Source organism: Saimiri boliviensis, chromosome 2 (assembly GCF_048565385.1).
Source record: "Saimiri boliviensis isolate mSaiBol1 chromosome 2, mSaiBol1.pri, whole genome shotgun sequence".
In the NCBI taxonomy this organism is placed as follows: Eukaryota; Metazoa; Chordata; class Mammalia; order Primates; family Cebidae; genus Saimiri; species Saimiri boliviensis.
The window spans coordinates 89,511,698-89,533,690 of NC_133450.1; the positions used below are offsets into that span (position 1 = coordinate 89,511,698).

Below are 21,993 nucleotides of genomic sequence, written 5' to 3' on the forward strand. Positions count from 1 at the left end.
TTGTAGACTGAGCCCCAAGTGGAAGAGGGAGGAGAAGAGAAAGAGAGCAGTATGGTAGAACATCCCAGACAGCCATGCAGTCTAAGAAAGGTTCTGCAAGGCCACTGTAGAGTTTTCAAGCCAAATACGGCTGTCAGAGGATTTCCATGTCTTCTAGAATTTGTAAACTAAGTATATCTTAGCATAACTGCCATACTCAGCCAATGGCTGAGAGAAACCACGGAAAGCAATGCAAATACTGCAATGGATTTCAAAGCGCAGCTGGGCCCCCAGGTCAACTGCATTCTCTGTAATGCCCCCGTATTGGAAGTGTGTGCCACAGATCTCCAGTATGATGAAGGGGCTCAGTACCCCTGAGAAAAAGCTTATCCGACTAGCATCTTGTAAAGTCCTCCGTTAACTATTAATATAACTTCTCACTATTATAGGATTTAAAGACGAAAAGGGAAGACAAAAAGTAAAGCAAATGTTACTTGAATAATACAAACCCACAAAGTTTTCACACCTGTAAACAATGTGCCAAATGTTTTATTTCTCTCATATGCAAGTAACTGACTCTCAAAGGATTAAAAAATTATTACACTTTACCAATGAATTATTTCTGTGCCTGGAGATTAAATAAAAATGTTACAAATAGTATAATATAATTCCTTAAATATATAGGACACTGTCAACAGCTTGATTCATATGAAAATATAATCGGATATCTCAAATTCCTAATTGTTTTAAAAACACAAAATACAATAACATTTGCTTTGAAATCGCTTATAATGATCCCTTTATTAAACTGCAATTAACCACTAATATAGAAATTCAATTTAAGCTATAAGCTTTATATATATACTTTACAGAAAACAATAATTTTGAAAAAGTTATGACAAACAGAGATCAAACACTTAGGGCATTAGTTACTGCATTCTCTTTTTAGAATGTATATTAAATCACTCTAGGAAAATTTAAAGTTTTATGACCAGGCCTTAAAAAACATGAATGATGATGACAGAACCACCACCACCATAAACAAAAATAGAACAGAGGGTGTCCACATCTTCATGAATTCAGTGATTTGAAATAAATGTTGCTGGGTTAAACATTAAGAGCAAATCTTAAGGTTCACCCAAAAAACTTAAATATTTTTCAGTATTTTTTAAAGTTTTAATAGTGTATCTCTGATGAAGGATGCAGAAAGGACAAAAAAAAAAAAAATACTGTACTGAACTGATTCTCACAGGCCTGCTCCCTCAAGAAACACAGTGTCATTATATATGGCTTATTTATATATAAAACAACCAGAGAATTTTCAGTCTTCTTAAAAAGTATTTAAAATACATTCTAGGTATGCATTAGGACTAAATGTTAATTTGTGATGTCCTTAAAGTCTTTCAATCCGTAAGAAACAATTTCTGGGAATATAAAAATATTGAATTTTACATATTTCAGAGTCTTGAAAAACTTAAAGTGCAATATTTTCATGTATCAGCAAATAATTATGCCATATAAGCTCATCTTGAAAGAGCACGTAAATAGCTTCCAAATTTTTATGAATGCTACATTAAAGAGGGCAGAGTATAGATATTTTAAGGTTTGACTGTCCACAATTTTTATTATTAGAGTGCAAGGAGAAAAAATAAGCACCAATGTAAAATATGCTTTATTAGAGGGAAAACAGTGTTTTCATGAAAAGAAAATAGCAAACATGTCATTTCTCCCCTTAGTGGGTTTTCTTCATTCAATTACCTGGCTTACCAAAAATGTTAACTCAGTTCAATCACTGAACAAATTACTCTTCAACAAAATGTCAGGGTCCAACATTTGTCCATGGGTTAAAACCTTTCAGCCAGGCATGGTGGCTAGCGCCTATAATCCCAGAATTTTGGGGAGGCCAAGGTGGGTGGATCACGAGGTCAGTTCAAGACCAGCCTGACCAACATGGTGAAACCAGACTCTACTAAAAATACAAAAAATATTAGCTGGGTGTGGCAGCATGCACCTGTAATCCCAGCTACTCAGGAGGCTGAGGCAGGATAATCGCTTCAACCCGGGAGGCAAAGGTTGCAGTGAGCAAAGATTGCGCCACTGCACTCCAGCCTGGAGACAGAGCAAGATTCCATCTCAAAAAAAAAAAGAAAGAAAAGAAAAAAAAACCTTTGAAAGAACACTAGTCATTCTAAGCTCCTTTCCTATTCTTCAGTAAGGCTTAAATTAAACATAAGCCTATTGACCTTTGCTTCACAATTTTAATATTAATGAAAATTTCATTCTAAGTTTGAAGTGATGTTTCTTCAAGGGTCTGGCCCATGTGGGTGGCAATGCACAAGTGGACTGTTATCACATACATGGTCACAAAATTAGAGTAAAACCTAAAAGGGGAAAAAAGTAGAAAACCCAGTATTAGTTAGTCTAGAAAAATAAAACGAAAAGATGGTTTGAAAATTGTCTTTAGCAAGATAAAGCAGAGTGATTTATAGACAAGACCAGTGGGTGTTTTCTCCTCCCTGCTGGAGCCCCTGGGATCTGTGACTAAGATGGTATTTGGGGTTTGAGAAGTCTCACTGATGACTGCTTCACCAATTTTTGCTGCTGTCTCGTTGACTGTGCATCCTCAATGGCATTATATGCTCTCTGTAAAGTAAAATACTTATTGTGAATTGTAAAGACAAGTGGAGGCTCATTTGGTTGAAGGGAAAGCTAAGAAAGCAAGAGCTGAAGCTCTCCAAACAGGTCTAATAGCTACGGACCAAGGATACAGTCCAGAGGTGTCAAATAAAAAGACTCTTGCACCTGACTGATCCACAGCGTATCATTTTAAGTTTATATATCCATCCAAAGTTATAATTGGGAGACCTTAGGGAGAATAATGGTATTCATTATAACCGGCTTTTTAAAAAGTATTTCAGCTAAAAACAAAAAAAATTGAGGGGTACTCTTGTTCACCTCTGCTGTGGCGGCATCCTTCAGGTAAACTTTTCGAACACAGCCTTGACTGGCACTGTCTTTTTTGTGGAACAGACCCTGTTCCTGTTTCAAAAGAAACAATGAAAGAAAGGAAATTATTCTGAGGAAGAAAAAAAAAATCACAACTTTCAATTGTATACTTAAATGTGAACTCTAAACAAATTGACTAACCAAATACACACATTCAAATAAGACATGAAATAAATCATCTTGGTACAAAGACAGTATTTCCATATGTGAGTTGTTAGAAGTTATAAAACTGGATGAACTATCTGTATAAAATAATGGCTTTCTGCAGGCTATGATAAATAGCCTACAGAAACACCACTTGGTAACTCATCACATCTGACAAATCAAAAAAACCCTTCGTTCATTTCTTTGGCTGATAGATAAAATTTTTGTATAATGCAAAATACATTGAGTCAATTCTCACCATTGATGCAAAAGAAAAGTGGTAACTGAGGAAACTGTAAAATATATGCACAGTGACATAGTCTTTCCCAGTTTGAAAACTGTATTTCATACACCAACCCACTCCTTAAGTTTTGACATTCTACAATGTGGTAATGCCAGGGTAACATGGTGTTTCCTTTTATTTGTAAATTTCCACAAAAAGATAAGTAAACATAAATTAAAGGGTAACAGTACTCACATATCTAGCTATTAAATTTCACAGTAAATGTTTTTCTAGCTAACTAAATTTCACAGTAAACTTTTTCAGATAGTTTTGCTAATAGAAACAACATTATTGTTTAGAGAAAACAAATACACTAAAGAAATTACCATATTTAGAAAAAAAAACATAGTTTTTTAAAGGCATGAAAATAAATTTATAATATATATAATATAGCAAACATATTTCAAAGAAAGTTAAGTACTTGAGTCTGAAAACTAAACAAAAGATAATCACTTTTACAAATTACTATGTAATTAAAATAAAAGTGCTTCCTTATAAAATGATGGGACAAAAGACATAAAAGTATTATTTATTATTACATACTTAAATTGTATTAGCATTCCATAAATGCCAAATATTATACAACATGGGAATTTTGGATACTTTTTTTTTTAATCAAATCACTTAATAATCTTCTGAAAACCTAAACAAGAGGAATCTTTCCAAAAATATCTAAGATTATAGTAACATGGGTATCCATATGAAATTTAAAAAAGAAACTATTTACTAATGCTTATTTCTACCAAAAAGAAAATATCAGCATATCAGAATCTTAGTTATCTGGGTGGGTAAACTGACACTTCACTCTATGCAATCAAGACTGCCAGAAAATAAAGTACAGATATACAAATAAATTGATTATATCTTTCTTTATGTCTCAGCATATGGTAGTAATGACGACACTAATCCTTCAAACATTTTGTGTAGTTAACTATAAAACAGTCTGAAAACAATGAATTCTTAGCTCTAAAGGTGTGACATGTTTTCTTACCTTAACTGAAATTTTTAGCATATTTTCACTGACACTAGGAGGAAATACAAAATCTTCAAATGGATACTGCCAGTCTATAGACATAAGGCCCAGGATTTCAACTTCCTTTATACACAACACTCGCCTATTTTGCAAAAGAAAACAAAAAATGTACAGGTCATGATGAAGACAATTTATTCTCACCAATAATTCACTCTGCTGGATGGCAGAGGTAGCACTTGCTCAATAAAGTAACAAAGTAGACTTTCAAAAATTCCCCTTCTGTCAATCTTACAGAATTCAGAAAAATGTAACTTTTTTTTTTTTTTTTTTGGTTAACCGACCAAAAAGCTGATAGGGAAATCATCTTTGAAACACATAAGAAACAGGCTGTACTCTCATCAGGGGAGCAGTAAAGGCAGAAGCCCCTGAAAATGTTTCACTTGGAAAATTATTAATTGCTCTGTACTGTCAGCCATTTATGTCTTCCAGTCAAGAATGAATGTGCAGGAAATGTCATAAACCTTAAATGTCAGCAAAGATTCACTTTAGGCCACTAATAAAGATCAGATTTGAACACTTTAATGCTAATATACTTTATCACAGAGTATATTCAATGGCAATAAAAAAATAAAAGAATGCTTAAAGGGCAACCACATTGATTTCTCAGTGTGTGATTCATTTTGATTACTGATATACCTATACTTAAAATTAAGCTTCTATTACAGAAAGCAAAATTACAAAGGAAGAGAACTATTAATTCAACAAATATTTTGGGTGCCAGAGAATCAAAGAAGATAGTTTCTGCTTGAGATGGTCACTGGCTAGAGGAGAAATAAACATGTAAATAAACGCAACAGCACAATTAGACAAGTGTGATAAGAGCGTGCAGATTCGAGTCTTTTGAAGCAAGCAAGAGAGAGGGGTACAAGCCTGTACTGGTAAAGCAGGTGACATAGGAGTTGATTCCTGAAAGGAAGGAATTCTCTATGTAGGTAAGGAAATGACAGTCCAGACAAAAAGAGGAACACACTGACATATAAAGGGATACAAAAAAGGAAACACTTATTTGAGGAATGTGAAGGTCTGTAGCTGGAGTACTGGATAGATACTATGGTGAAGCAGTAGGAAAATGAGCTTAGCACCAGACCTTGAGGGGTTTTTTTCTTTTCCTTTTAAAAAATTTTCACTTTTAATATAACAGGAAATAACATGATAATGTTGTTTCACTTTTAATGAAAAAGAAAGGGCATGTTTATTATTTTAGAGTCATGGTTCTGGTGGTAACAGAGGGAGGTGGCAAAGAGATTGGCAATAGACATTCAAGGTAGGAAGTTACCGCAATAGTCCAGTCAGGAGACAATGAAAGCCTCAAGTATGGCAGTGGCCTGAGAAGGGGCAAGAAAGGGCTAGATTCCACGTTTAGAAGGTAGACATGAATGAACATGGTGACCAATGCAGTGTGGGGAACTGAAACAGACCCCTGGCACTGTATTTCTCAGCAGAAGTGTTTATTAAATTTTGGACTTGTTTGGGATTGTGTTGTGCACTGGACAAAGTTCAACATCCCTAACCCCAGCCAAGTAAGTGGCAGTAGCGTCCTCTAATCACTGTGACAGTCTCCAACACCAACATTCATTTCCAAACAGCCTCCACTGTCCACACTCTTGGCCCCAATTGATAATAAGCTGACAGAGCTAAGAGTTAAAATGGCTGTTACAAATGCTTGTGCCAAACACAATTCACTACTCCAAGTATCTTTCAGTTTTCTTTACCATCCCAATAATACCACTGCTCTCCTACCATCTAAAATGTCTCCCTCACTCTCTTCCTCTTGCACCATGTTTACCAGGATTCAAATCTTGGTGGCCTTCTACTCACACACTCTCTCAGAATGGTCTCAGAAAGATCTCAACTCTGGATTTTTATCCAAACTATCTATCTATCTATCTATCTATCTATCTATCTATCTATCTATCAATCAATCAATCATCTATCATCTATCTATCTATCAATCATCTATCTATCATCTATATATCTATCATCTATCTATCTATCTATCTAATCTACCTACCTACCTACCTACCTACCTATCTATCTATCTTGTCTATCTAGGTATTTATCTACCTCTCTCCCTCCCTCCCTATCAATCTATCCATTTACCTACCTACCTACCTACCTGCCTACCTATCTAGGTATCTATCTACCTCTCTCCCTATCATGTATTCCCTTCTCATCTATATCCACTCAGTCACCAAGCCTCATCTCATAAGTTGAATTCTCATTCTTTAGACCCTCCCACTTCCTATCATGATAGCTGCCACAGTCTTTATGGCAGACAGAATTCTAAGACCGCCCCCAAGATTCCCAAACCCTAGTATACATCTCTGCACAGTCTCCTAAACTTTTAATATGATGGATTTCATTTCCAAGATTAGGTTTTGTTATAAGGCACAGGTGACTTTAAGCAAAAATATTTTATGTAGGTGGGCCTGACCTAAGTTCATGGACTCTAAATCTGGGTAAGATACCAAGAAGTCAGAGATTCAAAGCACCCTTGCTGGCCTGGAATAAAGGTGGTTTCTAGGAGCTGAGAGCAGCCCACTGGCTGACAGAGGTCAACGATATGGGGATCTTAGAATTCTGTCAACAACAGCAAATGAGCTTTGAGGTGGATTCTGTGGTAATGTGTTTTGCCACAATAGAAAACTTATACAATCTCTAACTGGTCTCCTTGCCTCTGGACTGATTCTCTTCCAGTATAGCATCCAAACTGCCAAAGATCTTTTAAGACTACAAGACTCATTGTATTATTCCCTGTTTACAAGATTTCCATGGGGTAGAAAAGAAGAGAGGTTACTCATGTGTGTATTATGCCTCTGTGTGAGCAGCTACAAGTGACATAAAAAAAAAAAAAAACAGACGTCTGGGTGTGATGGCTCATGCCTATAATCCCAGCACTTTGGGAGGCCAAGGCAGGAGGATTGCTTGAGCCCAGGAGTTCAAGACTAGCCTGGGCAACACAGTGAGACTCTATCTCTACTAAAAATACAAAAAATTAGCTGCTGCATGCCTGTGGTACCAACGACGTGAGGAGCTGGGGTGGGAGAATCACCTGAGCCCAGGAAAGTAGAGAATGAAGTGAACCATGATCAAGCCTCTGCATTACAGACTGGGAAATGAAAGTGAGACCCTGTTTCAAAAAAATACAGTAACAGTCTCTACCTTAAGCAAAAACCAGTGATTCTCCATCACGTTAATGATAAAATCGAAACCTTTAAAATCTTATGACTCATCTCCCAACACTAACATCTTACCATCCAGCCATTCCACACTGATCTTACTGATCAAATTGCCATACTGCTGTAGGCCTCCACCTGCCTCTAGTTTACCTATACAAAAGATACACACTCAAGACTCAGCTCAAGCTCCCTCATCTATAAAAGCCTCCTTGACACTTTTCCCATGACACTGTGGTCCCTATCTTACTGTATCAAGAGTTCTTCCTATGTCATTCAGTCTCTGTCAATAGAAAACACACGCAGTCTCTAACTGGTCTCCTTGCCTCTGAACTGATTCTCTTCCAGTATTGCAGCTAACCACAAACGATCTTTTAAAACTACAAGCCTCATCATATTACTCCCTGTTTATAAGACTTCCATGGGATAGAACAAAAGAGAGATGATTCATGTGTGTACTCTGTGCATATGCCTCCATGTGAGAAGCTGTGAGTGGTATCAAACAAAAAAATAAGAGACAGCTGGGTGTGATGGCTCATGCCTATAGTCCCAGCACTTTGGGAGGCCAAGGCAGGAGAACTGCCTTGGCTTTTCTTTGCTTTTCTTAGCACTATCATACTGTGACATCATTGATAATTTGTAGCCCTCGACCTTTAAAACAGGGAAGGGACAGAGATGTAACTTTCATCTCTGTGTCCTTGTATTTGTCACATGTTGATTTTTTTTTTTTAAAAAGTCTGCTCAATAATCAATTTCTTAATAAGGATTACTAAAATAAACTATAGCAGAGTTAGGACCAACTAGTAAAGCTATAGCCTAAGAAATTTAGGTCATGAGAACTTGCATTTTGTTTTAAAAACCTCGTAGAAAAAAAAAATTGGGGGACTAAGTTTTCGGCGAATTTCAAAATAAAAAATGCTATATACTGAGAAACTCAATTAGTAATCATTAACATGTCAATAATACATTTGATAAACAGGGTTAATATCATTGATTTCCAAAATGTTCTTTAAATTCAGTAAGAAGGCTAACGTACCAATGAAAAATGAGCAAAGAATATGAACAAGTAATTCAAGAAGTAGCAAATAAAAATGGATGATGATATATTAAAAGGTTCATGCTCAACAGTAATCAAAGAAACGCTAATTAAAATAAAAAATTATATTCTACCCATCAAGCCAGCAAAAAATGTAAGTTTAAATGATAAAACCTAGTCTTAGCAAAACACAGGATAAAGAACACTTTCATGTGTTGTTGAGTGGTTTCTAAACAACTGATTCAACCTTTCTGAAAAATGACTTGGCAATATCCAGAAAAGACCTCAAAAATCTTTGTAACTTAGTAATCCCACTTTTAAAAATGTATTCCAATAAAATAACAGAAAAAGTATCTGGTTACAAATATATAACAGTAAGAAATCAGGGAATATCTAAGACAAACATTGTTTTGGCTTAAGCTATAGGAGACAATATAAATTATGGACATAAAAAATAAGTGATTGTCAAAGTCATAAAATCTGCTTTTTAGATTGTTTTGTGAATATTTTTACCTTTTAACTAATGAGCAAATCAGGTGACTGAAGAATCCTCCCTTACATGAGGATTCTTACATGACTGGTTAACCTCTCTTATCCTGTCATTCAGCTTTCCTTTTTTTCTTCCCATCCAAATAAGTTTAAATGCAGTCATAAGGAATCTAATGCAGATTTTGCCTACTGTAAGAACTTTGCCTTAATCTTATAAAACTCATCACTAAGAAAGTTCTGGAAATCATTAATCTATAATTCTCACTTTGGGATAAGTTTATTATCTAGGCTAAATCTCAGGAAAATAAGCTTGGTAGTTTAGTCCAAGTTCCTGTATTTGGAAAAATTATCTACCACTTCCAAATGCTTAGTAAAAGCTGAGATAAATATAAAGTAATGCCATTCTTTAAAAGGGGCATGCTAATCACTCAAAATAAAACTTAGTAAAAGTGATTCACGAATTAATCCTCCATAACTGGTCTTGCAATTCATGAATAAGGGTATCACTATTATAGGTATAAAGCCCATTCTAGATTCTCTCAGTGGTTGTGTACTGTGAATAACTCCCTAAGCTACACTGTGTAACTTGGCTAAGTCCCTAAGCTACAAAGATATCTCAGTTTTAGCATCTTTAAAATGAGAAGGTTGGAACAGAAAATCTCAGAGGACATATTTAGATCTGTATTGTTGCGATTCTTTGAAAATGAACATTTTGCCATTCACTTTGGAGAATTTTAAGTACAATTCTCCAAATCCTCTGCCACTTTAGCCTTCAAAATTCTTGTGACCTATGCAACTAAGTAGTATTTGAAAAAATGTCACTTCAAGTCAATACCTATTTGTAACCATAAAGATTGTCTTCTTGCTTCCAGGAACAGCACAGTGGTATCGGTAAATCTCTCCTTCCAACTTTTTGATATGATTCTGAAAAGGAAACCAGGCTCTAGATTTGAGAAGTATATGCATGTAAGTAGTATTTACAATACTGCATATTAGCTAATTATAATAGTGTTAGGAAAACGTTTATTAGAAATAACAACAGAATTCTATATGTTGTTACATGAAGCTAGAAAAATATTCACAGCATGTTTGTAAGTTAACTTCCACTGTTGCCTTATGAGAAAAATATGTATTAAATGCTTACCAAGTGGTCTTCTGGTAAAATACATTTTGTTCTGTAGTAGCTTAGAAATATTAAAATATCTACCACCAATCATCACATTTTAATTAAGAAACATATGCTAAAATAAAATAACTACATTAACATTACAGGGGCTCTGAAGTAGGAGTCCATGGGAGGACTTTGGGTGGGTCTCTGAAGCACCAAACATAAAATAGAAAATTTTTTGAAAATGTGGTTCTACAGCTTTTTTCAGAGCACAGTTCATATTTTTTGTCAGTTTTTTTTTCAGTCACAGAAGGGAGTCAGTGATCTCTCTCAAAGATTAAGAACCACTGCTTTAAATAGAGGTATGAATATATAATTAATTATACACATAATAAAATTCCGAGATAATTAATGTTTAATGCTTTGGACATTTGATCTTATAAACATGCATTGAGAAGTATATTTATGTATCAAATTATATTTCTTATAGTAAAGAAAATATGACAATATTAGTATGAACAAAGAATTTCTAAGATTTCAAAATAGCTGGCACAATTTATTTCTGAAGACAAGTGTAAGCATAAAGTAATTCAAATATAAGTAGTAGCACATTAAAACACGTTTATTTTCCTTTTCAGCTATCTCAAAAGTATTGTGACTTGAATTAGTCAAATATTAAAAACGAGAGCTTTTTAAATAATGGATGCTAATGAAATATTACTGACATTATATATAATACACAGTTGAAAATAGATAATATATATGAAAATACAGAACATAAATATAAGACCTTGACACTCTATGACCAAGAATATAACACCAATATTGTTAAAAGGATAACACAACCAATATAACCAGAAGCAGAGAAATCACACTTGATATTATTTCAGTGCTTAAGTACACATTTTTTAAAGTTGCTTAGTACCTAGTCATTCCTTGACAATTGAAAAAAGCCATGAATAAGGAATAGGAATCCAAAAAGAACTGGGATCTCATCTTCAGAATGAGTCTCAGAGAAGAGTGCAGTTTCATAGTAATAGTCACTTGTTTCATAATTCACTTGTGCAAATTACCTAAATTCTTTTAACATTTATGCCTTAATTTCTTCAATGAGAAAATGGGAAATGAATTTAATAATTTAATGCATTTATCTTCAGTTTGAAATTTAAATGTTAAAATATTTATATTTGAAATGCAAGCACAAGAAATACTACCCACTTTCTATCTTGTATGCATTAGTTATCAGGCTATTGTGCTTCAAACCATTGAGAGCTTTTACAATATATCACCATAATACACTTTAGAAAACCTTGTTTTCAGCACTAATAAAAACCCATTACACTCTGAGATTCAGATTAAGATATTCAGTCACTAATGGCAGCAGAAGACCAAATTAGTTGTTAAAATAATCACATATCCTTCCCAAAAATGCAATTTGAGGAATTTAACAATACTTTGCAAAAGCCCTTTACCCCGTAATTCAATTTTTTCAAATAAATTCTAAGGAAATATCAAAAAGCAAGATATTAAAAAGCAAAATGTATAATGATGCTTATTACAGCATTATTACTGCTAGTAAAATAATAAACAAATTTAATGTCATGAATTAAGAGTTAAAAGCACAATGTAATGTTACCTAAATAGATGGTAATACAAGAATTAAAAATGTTAATGAAGCATTTCTAAGAACATGGAAAAATTTAACTAAAACGAAAAAGCAAGGAATGTTGCTTTAAATGTTGTATGATCATAAGTATGTGAACCAAAATGAGTATTAAATGACTATATATACATACAATGTATATACAGTCATATATAGAAGAATTAAAAATGTTAGTGAAGCATTTCTAAGAACATGGAAAAATATAACTAAAATGAAAAAGGAATGTTGCTTTAAATGTTGCATGATCATATAAGTATGTGAACAAAAATGAGTATTAAATGACTATATATGCATACATATAATCTATGTGTAGTCATATATACAAGAATTAAAAATGTTAATGAATCACTTCTAAGAACATGGAAAAATATAACTAAAATGAAAAAGCAAGGAACGTTGCTTTAAATGTTATATGATCATAATAAGGATGTGAACGAAAATGAGTATTAAATGACTATACATACATAATGTATGTATATATATTTATGTGTGTATATATGTGTTTATGTGTATATATGTATATACATATATAAGTATGAAGACTAGAGGATAAGTAGAATAGTACATCTCAGGAAAACATAATATATGATTTAGTAACTCTCAAAGCTGAGTATTAAAGAATACAGAGCACTACTCAGGAGAAAAAAGAAAACGAGGATCAAAAGATCCCCAAATAAAATATTTAGAATGTGCCCATATTACAAAGGGCTAAAAGGATATAATTTTATACTCTAACGCTCTTTAATATTTCCATGTTTTGTTATACTTGGTCCCTTAAGGACAGAAGGCTTCTTTTGTATATCCAGTACAGTCAAAATAATCAATAATCAATAAATATTTTTACTCAAGTAACTATGACAACAAGACAGGCAAAAATAAAATAGCCTAAGTATCTCCATTTTCCATGCCCACACTTGACATCCACGGCAAAAACTATCAAGTTCTCTCATTAGTGTATAATCATTCTATTTCTTCCAGTAATTATAATAATGCATCAAAGCTTTAAAAGCTGTCTGATATCTTAAAACTAATAAATCAGACAAAATGATTATATGTTTAAATAAAATAATTAAAGTTTCTGGAAGTTTTGTGCTTTTTGACATAGAGTTATAAAAAGATATCACAAGGAAAAGATTAATAACATAAAAAGCTAAACAAAAATTCAACATTTAAGAAAAAATCTTAAGTTACAGAAGTTCTCAAAAGTAAGTCTCATTAAAATAGCAATATATCTAGTAAAATTAAAAATTGTTACTTTTATTTTAGAATGTCAAGAGGAAAATTACTAGAAATGATTCAAGATAGCATCTTGAAGTAGGTATTTGTGCTTGACTCTCCTAGAATACTGCATGCGGTGACAATTTTGCCATCGCTCCATTTTCTAGGCACAAAAAAGGTTTGTCAGCTACCACTAACATTTACATATTTTGTTACACTTCATCCTTTAAGTACAGAAGTCATTTCCTTTGTATATTCAGCACAGGCTGGTTTTTGAATGTCAGTCTATCTTCTTTAAAGCTCTTATTTTAAACATAAACTTCAACTTATTATTTTGATAACTGCAATCCTTAAAATACATAATCCAACTAAACAGTTATATGTTAATAGTTTCATTCTCTTCAAATATACAACATATTAAATCTACATTTATACTTTGGCTTCATTTTTGAGGAGAAGCATAAAAGTTGCTAGATAAGACATTGTTTAACATTTCCATCATTTATTACAAAAAAAAGAAATTGAAACATGATTTATGTTGAGAATTAAGAGGATACTAATTTCAAAAATAATGATTTATAATTATTTTTCTCTTATTAAATCTTCTCTAAGGATTTAAATGCAAAAGGTTGGTTTTTAAAAATAAAGACCTCTATATATTCAAGGGCCACACAGCAATTTGACTAATTACATGTTCAACTTCTATCTACATTAATTAAAACTAGTAATTATGAAATAAGCATAACCAACAAGGAGATTCAATTTTTGAAAAGCAGAAATGCTAAAGGGTGAAAATGTATATAACACAATTACAAAATGACTATCATTTATCAGCAACAGTACCAAGGGGTTAAATAGGAAAAAGAGGAATGAGAAAACATATTCTCAAAATTCATGTGCCAACTATTATTTGAGGTCTAAGGGCAGGAGCAGAGCAACTGACACTTCAGTTATTAAAGCAGATGCTCCAGTAAACAGTCCTGTAACTTCAGTAAATTTAGTCATTTATGAAACAGAAGGCTATGTAATTCCATCATCAGGACTCAGAAACATAAAGAACGCATTCACTAAATTGGACATAAAATGGTCCTGTTTTTCAATTTTACCTGAAATGCACATGAACACCATACAAAAAGATAAAATCTTTGAAATGGTACTATCAGTTATCTGCTTCCGAGCTCAATAAAGTCTATTAAAGTCAATCTATTAAACAGAGAAGAAAGTTGATTCTCTGCATCCTTTAATATTTTGTGCTAATCTCTTATTTCTGGACTGTATTACCAGGAATACCACAAGTTTTTATTTGTAGTCAAGCCACTACTATGAAAGTTCAGATGGAGGTGAGAGTTTTAAAGAAAATTTCATTAAAATTGACAATGGAATTCACACACAGTCAATTAATACCACAGTTTGTTTTGATTTTTAAGGATGAAATCAAGTAGTAGATTAGGAAACATTTATTCCTGTATTTCCAGTTCTTGCTGTGTAGGCAGAAAAACAAAGAAAATAAAGTTAGAAGCATGCAGAAATACAGATAAAATGTAAACATATACAATAAAAACCAAAGGAAGAACAATTAAGAGGCATTTTATTTTAAAGTCAAGGTAGAAAAATATTAATAAATCTCTTCTGGGGGAAAGCCTGTCATGGGAAAACAGCTATATATATATATATATATATATATATATATATATGATCAAAACACAATAAAGTTAAAACTAAAAGCCTAAAAACTCTTAAATTTTCTTTAAGATTTAGCAAAATCATAATTATACATAACATTTTATTCCTTCCCCCAGCCCAGTTCTATTTACTGGAATAAATCTAGATTGACAAAGTAGTGCAAATAATTTGTTTGGGAGAAATGGAAGCAATGAAGTTCCAGTAATCAGGTACAAAGCAGGAAACCAAAATTAACAATGTTAACTAAACAAGTTATCACAGAAATAGTGATACAGCCTATAACTTAATATTATTGCTTCTGAAAAAAAAAAAAAAAAAAAAAAGCTTTACTCCTGTGTAGAAAAAAAAATCTATAATTTCAATTTAACACATGCTCAAATGAAAAATAATCAAATTCTATTCTACAAACTATGTATAATACCTAAAGAAGTTCATGAATCAGGAACTTTAAGAACCACCCATGAAATCCTGGACCTAGAAATCAGTAAAATTCCATTACACTCATGACCATGAAGAACAGAATTTACCTCAAGTAAATCAGACCCCTCAGACTCCTGTCTGTCATATGGACGAATGATACCATCTTCATGGATCAGGCGAGGGGGACGCAGACTAGATACTTCCTCAGTTGACTCTGCTGCCCTGAAAAAGGCATCAGAGTAAGTGTAAGAAAATACATGACAGTCTTTCAAAGTAACGTGTGTGTTGATTAAATACATAAATATTTCATAAAAAATCAGTAATTTTAGGTAACTTTCCCCAAATAATACAAAAATATTAAAATGACTCCAAGTCCCCCAAGGTTTTCTAAAATCAAAAGAAATATCAAAATAATAAAACCAGGGTCTAGCTCATCTACTCTCTGTATCCTTGGTGTCTAGCACAGTGCTTGGTACACGGTAGGTAATAAGCATTTGTTGAATAAAAGAGAAATTCAGAAAATATGTCTTTTATTATTCCATTCTGGTGGCACTGTATGTTTTAAAACCATCACAGCTTTCAATTAGACTCTAAGATCCTTAAGAGCAGGCAAATTATCTAATCTATTTATGTGTTCCTTGTAATAATTAGCACACAGAGACATACCTTGCACATAATACACTCAATTACCTCTGAATGCCTTGGAAGGTACTACTGGCCATATCTATGATTCCACCAGTTGGACGAGCCACAGCACCCACAAGCCCTTTTCCAATTCCTTTAAAGAATCCAGCAGCTCCTTCCTTTTTGGCACCTTCAGAAATTCAATGTTCAATGACAATTAATGATAAAGATATTTTACAATGAGCAAATTTGAATTCAACCAAAACCGGGGTCAGATACTGAACTGTTTTAATCAGGAAGTTATAAAAATTTGGCTTTCCAAAGAAGTTAAATGTAATCCTAATGTGATAAAATAGTGATTCTCAAAGTGTGTTAGAAACACACATTCTTGGGCGCCACCCTAGACCTACTGAATCAGAATCTCCGGGGGCATTAATAAGCACTCCAGGTGGTGATGACACATGGTCAAGTTTGGGAACTACTGATCTAGGAGTCACATCAGTACCTGTAACTTGCAGGTGTATGAAGGGACCAAAAACATTCTCTTTTTTAATGCTGACCATCAGATTTTTCAAGGAGTATACTTTTAAAAAATATATAACAACTTTACTGAAATATGTAGTTCATATAACATAAAATTTACCATTTAAAATGTACAAACTAAATTTTAGGATAAAGTGGCCTTTAGTACGTTCAGACTTGCACAACTATCACCACAATCCATTTTAGCAAATGTTAAACATTTTAAAAAGAAACCCCCTATCCATTACAGTCATTCCCCATTTCCCCCAGTCTCTCCCCCACAAATCCTACCCAGTGTACCTCCATTTCTCCCTGCCCCTCCCCAACTCCAGACTAGGTAACTACCTAGAGATACTTTCTATCCCTATGGATTTGCCTATTCTGGACATTTCAGACAAATGGAATTATGTAATATGTGGTATACTGCAACTGATTATTTTCACTTAGCATCACGTTTTCAAGGTTCATCCATTTTGTAACATGTACCAGTACCTGATTCCTCTTTATGGCTGAATACTATTGTAATGTATAGAAATATCACCTTCTGTCTATTCATGCATCAGGTGATGGACATTCGGGTTGTTTCCATCTTTCAGTTATCTTGAATAACGGTGCTATGAACATTTGTGCACAGTTTTTGTTTAAACACCTGCTTTCAATTCTTCTGGGTGTAAACCTAGGAGTAGAATTGCTGGGACACATGGTGACTCTGTGCTTAACTTTTTGAAGCACTGACAGACTATTTTCCTCCAAAATAACTGCATTATTTTATAGTCCCACTACTGGTATATGAGGGTTCCAACTTCTCCACATCCTCCTAACACTTGATACTAGCCATCCCAATAGGTATGAAATGGCATCGCATCACAGTTTTGACTTGCATTTCCCTACTGACTATTAATGTTTAGCATCCTTTTATGTGCTTATTGGCCATGTGTATATATTCTTTGGAGAAATGTCTATTCATATCTTTTGCTTGTTTAAAATTATGTGATTCGTCTTTTTCTTGATTTATAATAGTTCTTTGTATGTTCTAGATATGTCTTTTATCACATATATGATTTGCAAACATTTTCTTCCATTCTGTGGACTGTCTTCTCCCTTTCTTCATGGTTGTCCTTTGAAGCACAAAAATTTTTAATTTCGATGAAGGCCAATTTATGTATCTTTTCTAGCAAGGTTTTGCTTAATCCAAAGTCATGAAGATTTACTCCTATATTTTCTTCTGAGTTTAATAGTTTTGCTCTTACATTTAGGTATTTAATCTATTGTGAACTTATTTTTATATATGGTACAGGTAGGGGTCCAATTTAGTTCTTTTGCTCGTGGATATGTAGTTATCCCAGCAAATCTGTTGAAGATGGTTCTTTCCTATTGAATTATCTGGACATTCTTGTCAAAGACAATCATAAGTAAGGATCTATTTCTGAATTTTCAATTGTATCCCACTGTAGTACTTTTGCCAGTACTACACTGTCTTAGTTACTGTAGCTTTACAGTAAGTTTTGGATTTGGCAAGTAGAAGTCCTCCAACTTTATTCTTCTTTCTCAAGACTGTTTTGGCTATTTTAGATCCCTGGAACCGCCATATAAATTCTGGTCTTGGTTTGTCAATTTCTGCAAGGAAACCAATTGGGATTTTGATAGGGATTGCACTGAAGAAGCAATGTGCTTTATTAATGGGATAAAAACAACAGCAGCAAAATTGAGTCAATTGCTACTGAGGGCCCAAACAAATCTAGTTTATCTCTGGTCCTGCTAAAAATAACATTGAAAGTCTGAAGCCTAATCTCCTACTTAACCTCTCTGCTTTCTGAGGAAAACACATTCATTGAGCAACTTACGGCTATGAATATAAAATTCAGTCAGTAATTTTCTCAATCAAGTATCTAGCATCAATAACATATATTATGTTTACCATGCATTAAGTCTTCAGATTTTGTAAAGGAAGGCGATATTTTCAACATACCTTCCACAGGTTTTGTTATTATTCCAGTCACTCCACCAACAACTCCCTGAAAGACAAATCAAACATAATAGTCTAGACTGAATGCACAGCATTTAATTTTAAACCAACCACTAGAGGTCTCTACAGACATACTGGAAATAACAACAACGACAACAAAAAATTGAAGACTTAACTTGATAATGTGAACAACATAGACATATAAGTTAGCACTGTGATTTTTCAAATATTATATCGCAGCAAATTTTAATGAAATCACCTAGTAGGAGTAAAATGTTATAAAAGAAACAGGAGTAAAGCAGACAAAAGGATTTAAAATCTGGCTATGATACCAATCAGCTATGTAACCATGGGCAGTTGAGGAAATCTGTAAGTCTCAGTTTCCACATCAGCAAAATGAGTGAGTCGAGCCAAATAATATTTATGATCTAATTATAGATTTTAATGAGATTACTTTGTAACTTAGTGGAAGTGCAGAAAACTGAAAATAAAGGGAACTCCCAAGGATACCTAATAACCTGGCAAATAAAATGCCTTAGTGACTATAATATCCAACATTACAAATTACTATCACAAACACAGCAGTTTCCTAAAATTATTTCCAAAATTAAAACATGAATATACTAATACATTCTTAATCACTGTGAAGTAATAGTAGTAAAACTACCTGTATATTCTAAAAACACACAGAAAGAGAACTGATGGATACACACTTAAACTGGAAACAGATGAGAGATGATTAGAGTAGTCTACCCTTACTTTCAATGTTTTATTTACTTATTAAAAGAATAACTTGTAAGTTCTTACAATTATTTATAAGGAGAATATTCATATATCACCTATATAATTAATAGTATTCATATATTACCTATATAATTTAAAAGACTTAAAAAGTAATGAAAGGCAGTTCCTGGTTTACCAACAATTAACTTTCACACATCCCTTCTAAAGAAACAGTCAATTGCTGGTAACCTGTAGAGTTCCTTCTTCCTCTAGTTTCCATTGGTACCACGTATCTCTGCTTCTCACTTCCTCACCTTCTCACCAGTTCTAACCAGTTATCATTACAGTTTTACAAAATCTGGCAATTCAGGGGATAGATGTGGTGATGACAATGAGGAAGGGGAGCAAAAAGAAACTGGAAAGTCAATAATCTATCATTATTTCTATTCTAACAAGCCTAGACTCATAAGGAACTGTTTAAGTTTCATACAACCAGCTAGAATACATTTTTTTTTTTTTAAGTTGCAGATTTCTTAAAGATTCACCAGAGAACTTACTCGTAAAAAGCCCTTTCCTCCTCTGGCCAGGCTGTCTCCAAAATCTTTCGGCTGACGACTCAATTCTTCTCTTCTTTTTTGCTGATATTCCTTGTCCATTGTAATTGCTGCCAAACCTTTCCCAACAGAACCAGTGATTCGAGATACAACTCCTGCTGCACCACCTATCAAAGACAAGGAATTAATTTCTAGAATATACAAGGAACTCAAACAACTTAACACCAAGAAAACAATCTGATTTAAAAATTGGCAATCAATCTGAATATTTCTCAAAAGGAGACATACAAATGGCCAACAAATATATGAAAAAATGTCCAAGATCAATAGTCATCAGGAAAGTGCACATCAAAACCACAGTGAGATAGTATCTCACCCCAGTTAGAATGGCTACTACAGAAAAGACAAAAAATCACAAATGCTGTCAAAGAAGTGGAGAAAAGGGAATGCTTATACACTGAGAGTGGGAACATAACTTAATACAGCTATTATGGAAAATACTATGGAGGTTCCTCAAAAAACTAAAACAAGAATTACCGTATGATTCAGCAATCCAACTACTCGGTATATATCCAAAAGGAAGGAACTCAGTTTATCAAAGAGATGTCTGCACTCCCATGTTTACTGCATCACTATAGTCACAATAGCTAAAATACAGAATCAATCTAAGTGTCCACCAATGGAAGAATGGATAAAGCAAATGTGATAGATATATACACACACAATGGAATACTACTCAGACATTTAAAAAAAAATGAAATCCTGTCATTGACAGCAACACTGGAGGACATTATGTTAAGTGAAATAAAGTCTGGCACAAAAAGACAAATACTGCATGTTCTCATTCACATCTGAAAGCTAAAGAAGTTGAACTCATAGAATTGGAGAACAGAACTATGGTTATTAAATGCTGAGAAGGGCAAGGGGAGAAGAAGATAGGGAGAGATTGGTTAATGGACACAATATTACAACCAGACAGGAGAGTAAGTTCAAGTGTGCTATAGCACTGTAGAGTGACTATAATAAACAACTTATTGTATGTTTCCAAATAGCTAGAAGAGAGGGTTTTGAATGTTCCCAACACAAAGAAATAATAAATTTTGAGGTAATAAATATACTAATTACCTGATTTGATCACTACACATTGTATACAGGTATCAAAATGTCACTCTATACCCCATAAATATGTACAATCATTAAGGTCAATTAAAAATAAAATTTAAAAATTTTGTAAGGCTCAGAGAAGTTACATTGTTTATATAAACAGCACTATCACAATATATAGCATGCAACTGCTTTAAACTAATAAAAGCATAAAATGCTGTGCCATAAAAGAAATGTAGAAATTAACTTTTCCCATCTAACAAGAAAAGGAACAAAATTATTAAAAATACATGATTCAACACTACAAAGACATATTTAAAAACCAACAGGCCACTGTTAACTTATTTTCCACTTAAAAACAAGGAAACACATCCTTTAAAAGGGATTACTAAAAAAGTGATCCCTTTTTTATTAAATGAAAGCATTTGTTTTTCATATTTCATAACAATGTAATAAACAATATATACATAAACACAAATATGTGATACATACCTACTGTGTGTCCAAAGAGACTTCTCACTCCAATAACTAACCCCTCTGCAAATTCTTCAGGACCTTGAACAGCACCCTGGCCAAAAATAAAAAGCTTATTATTTAAAATTTAAATAAGTTTAAGACTTTTAATCTAATAGTTCAGGGTTTGCATGAAGAATTTTTATCTGTAAAAATCCATAAACATTGTGATGGATCAATTTGCACCTTCTACCCCAAGTATGGATAGAATATCTATTGTGTTTGAAGACACGTCTGACTTACACAATCTTAGCAAACCCTTTAAGTTAAAAATTGGATAGGTATAAATCACTGGCTTCAATTACAATTTGAAGTTGGCCTCCCAGAACTAAGTTTCATCAGGTTGCTAAAACAAGCTGCAATAAGAGTAAGAGCCCACAGATTTTTTGCTGTCTTGTTCTCCCATTTATTTTCTCTGCTTTATTCTTCTAAAACCCTCATACGCTGGACTGGTAGGCCCTTTAAATGGAGGGGAATAGGTTAGATAAAAGCCTGAAATGAAATAAACTTTGCTTTCAGTGCCCTATTAGTCCTTTCCACATAGTGGTACAGCCTTGAAGATCTTAATCTACTCGGCACTCTAAATATTCTTACAACTACATTGAATCCTGGCAAATGTGGGCAGTGTTCATTAAATTCTAAGCAATCATCCAATGTTATCTCATGTACCTTAAATAAAAATATAAAATTGATATACTTTTGTGATTTGAATATTATTCAATTCCCAGATACAATTACAATGCAAATTA

At 33.3% G+C, this 21,993-nt stretch overlaps 1 protein-coding gene across 9 annotated transcripts in view; it reads right to left on the reverse strand.

The window, feature by feature from the left end:
- Positions 1–496: 496 nt before the first annotated feature.
- The window catches only part of VPS13C (vacuolar protein sorting 13 homolog C), a 194,741-nt gene continuing 173,244 nt past the window's right edge, over positions 497–21,993 (reverse strand). For 5 of the 9 annotated variants that reach the window (XM_074393857.1, XM_039468891.2, XM_074393856.1 and 2 more), the window contains 9 exons: positions 21,224–21,299; positions 19,631–19,794; positions 18,354–18,399; positions 15,929–16,052; positions 15,346–15,460; positions 9,982–10,070; positions 4,404–4,527; positions 2,935–3,018; positions 497–2,622 (listed from right to left, as the gene is read on the reverse strand). In XM_074393857.1, the coding sequence (XP_074249958.1) occupies positions 2,521–2,622; positions 2,935–3,018; positions 4,404–4,527; positions 9,982–10,070; positions 15,346–15,460; positions 15,929–16,052; positions 18,354–18,399; positions 19,631–19,794; positions 21,224–21,299 (924 nt within the window). In that variant the 3' untranslated portion in view covers positions 497–2,520. Of the gene's footprint in view, positions 2,623–2,934; positions 3,019–4,403; positions 4,528–9,981; positions 10,071–12,284; positions 14,617–15,345; positions 15,461–15,928; positions 16,053–18,353; positions 18,400–19,630; positions 19,795–21,223; positions 21,300–21,993 lie in introns of those variants that run through there. The other 4 variants (XM_074393855.1, XM_074393858.1, XM_074393859.1 and 1 more) reach the window with 4 other exon arrangements.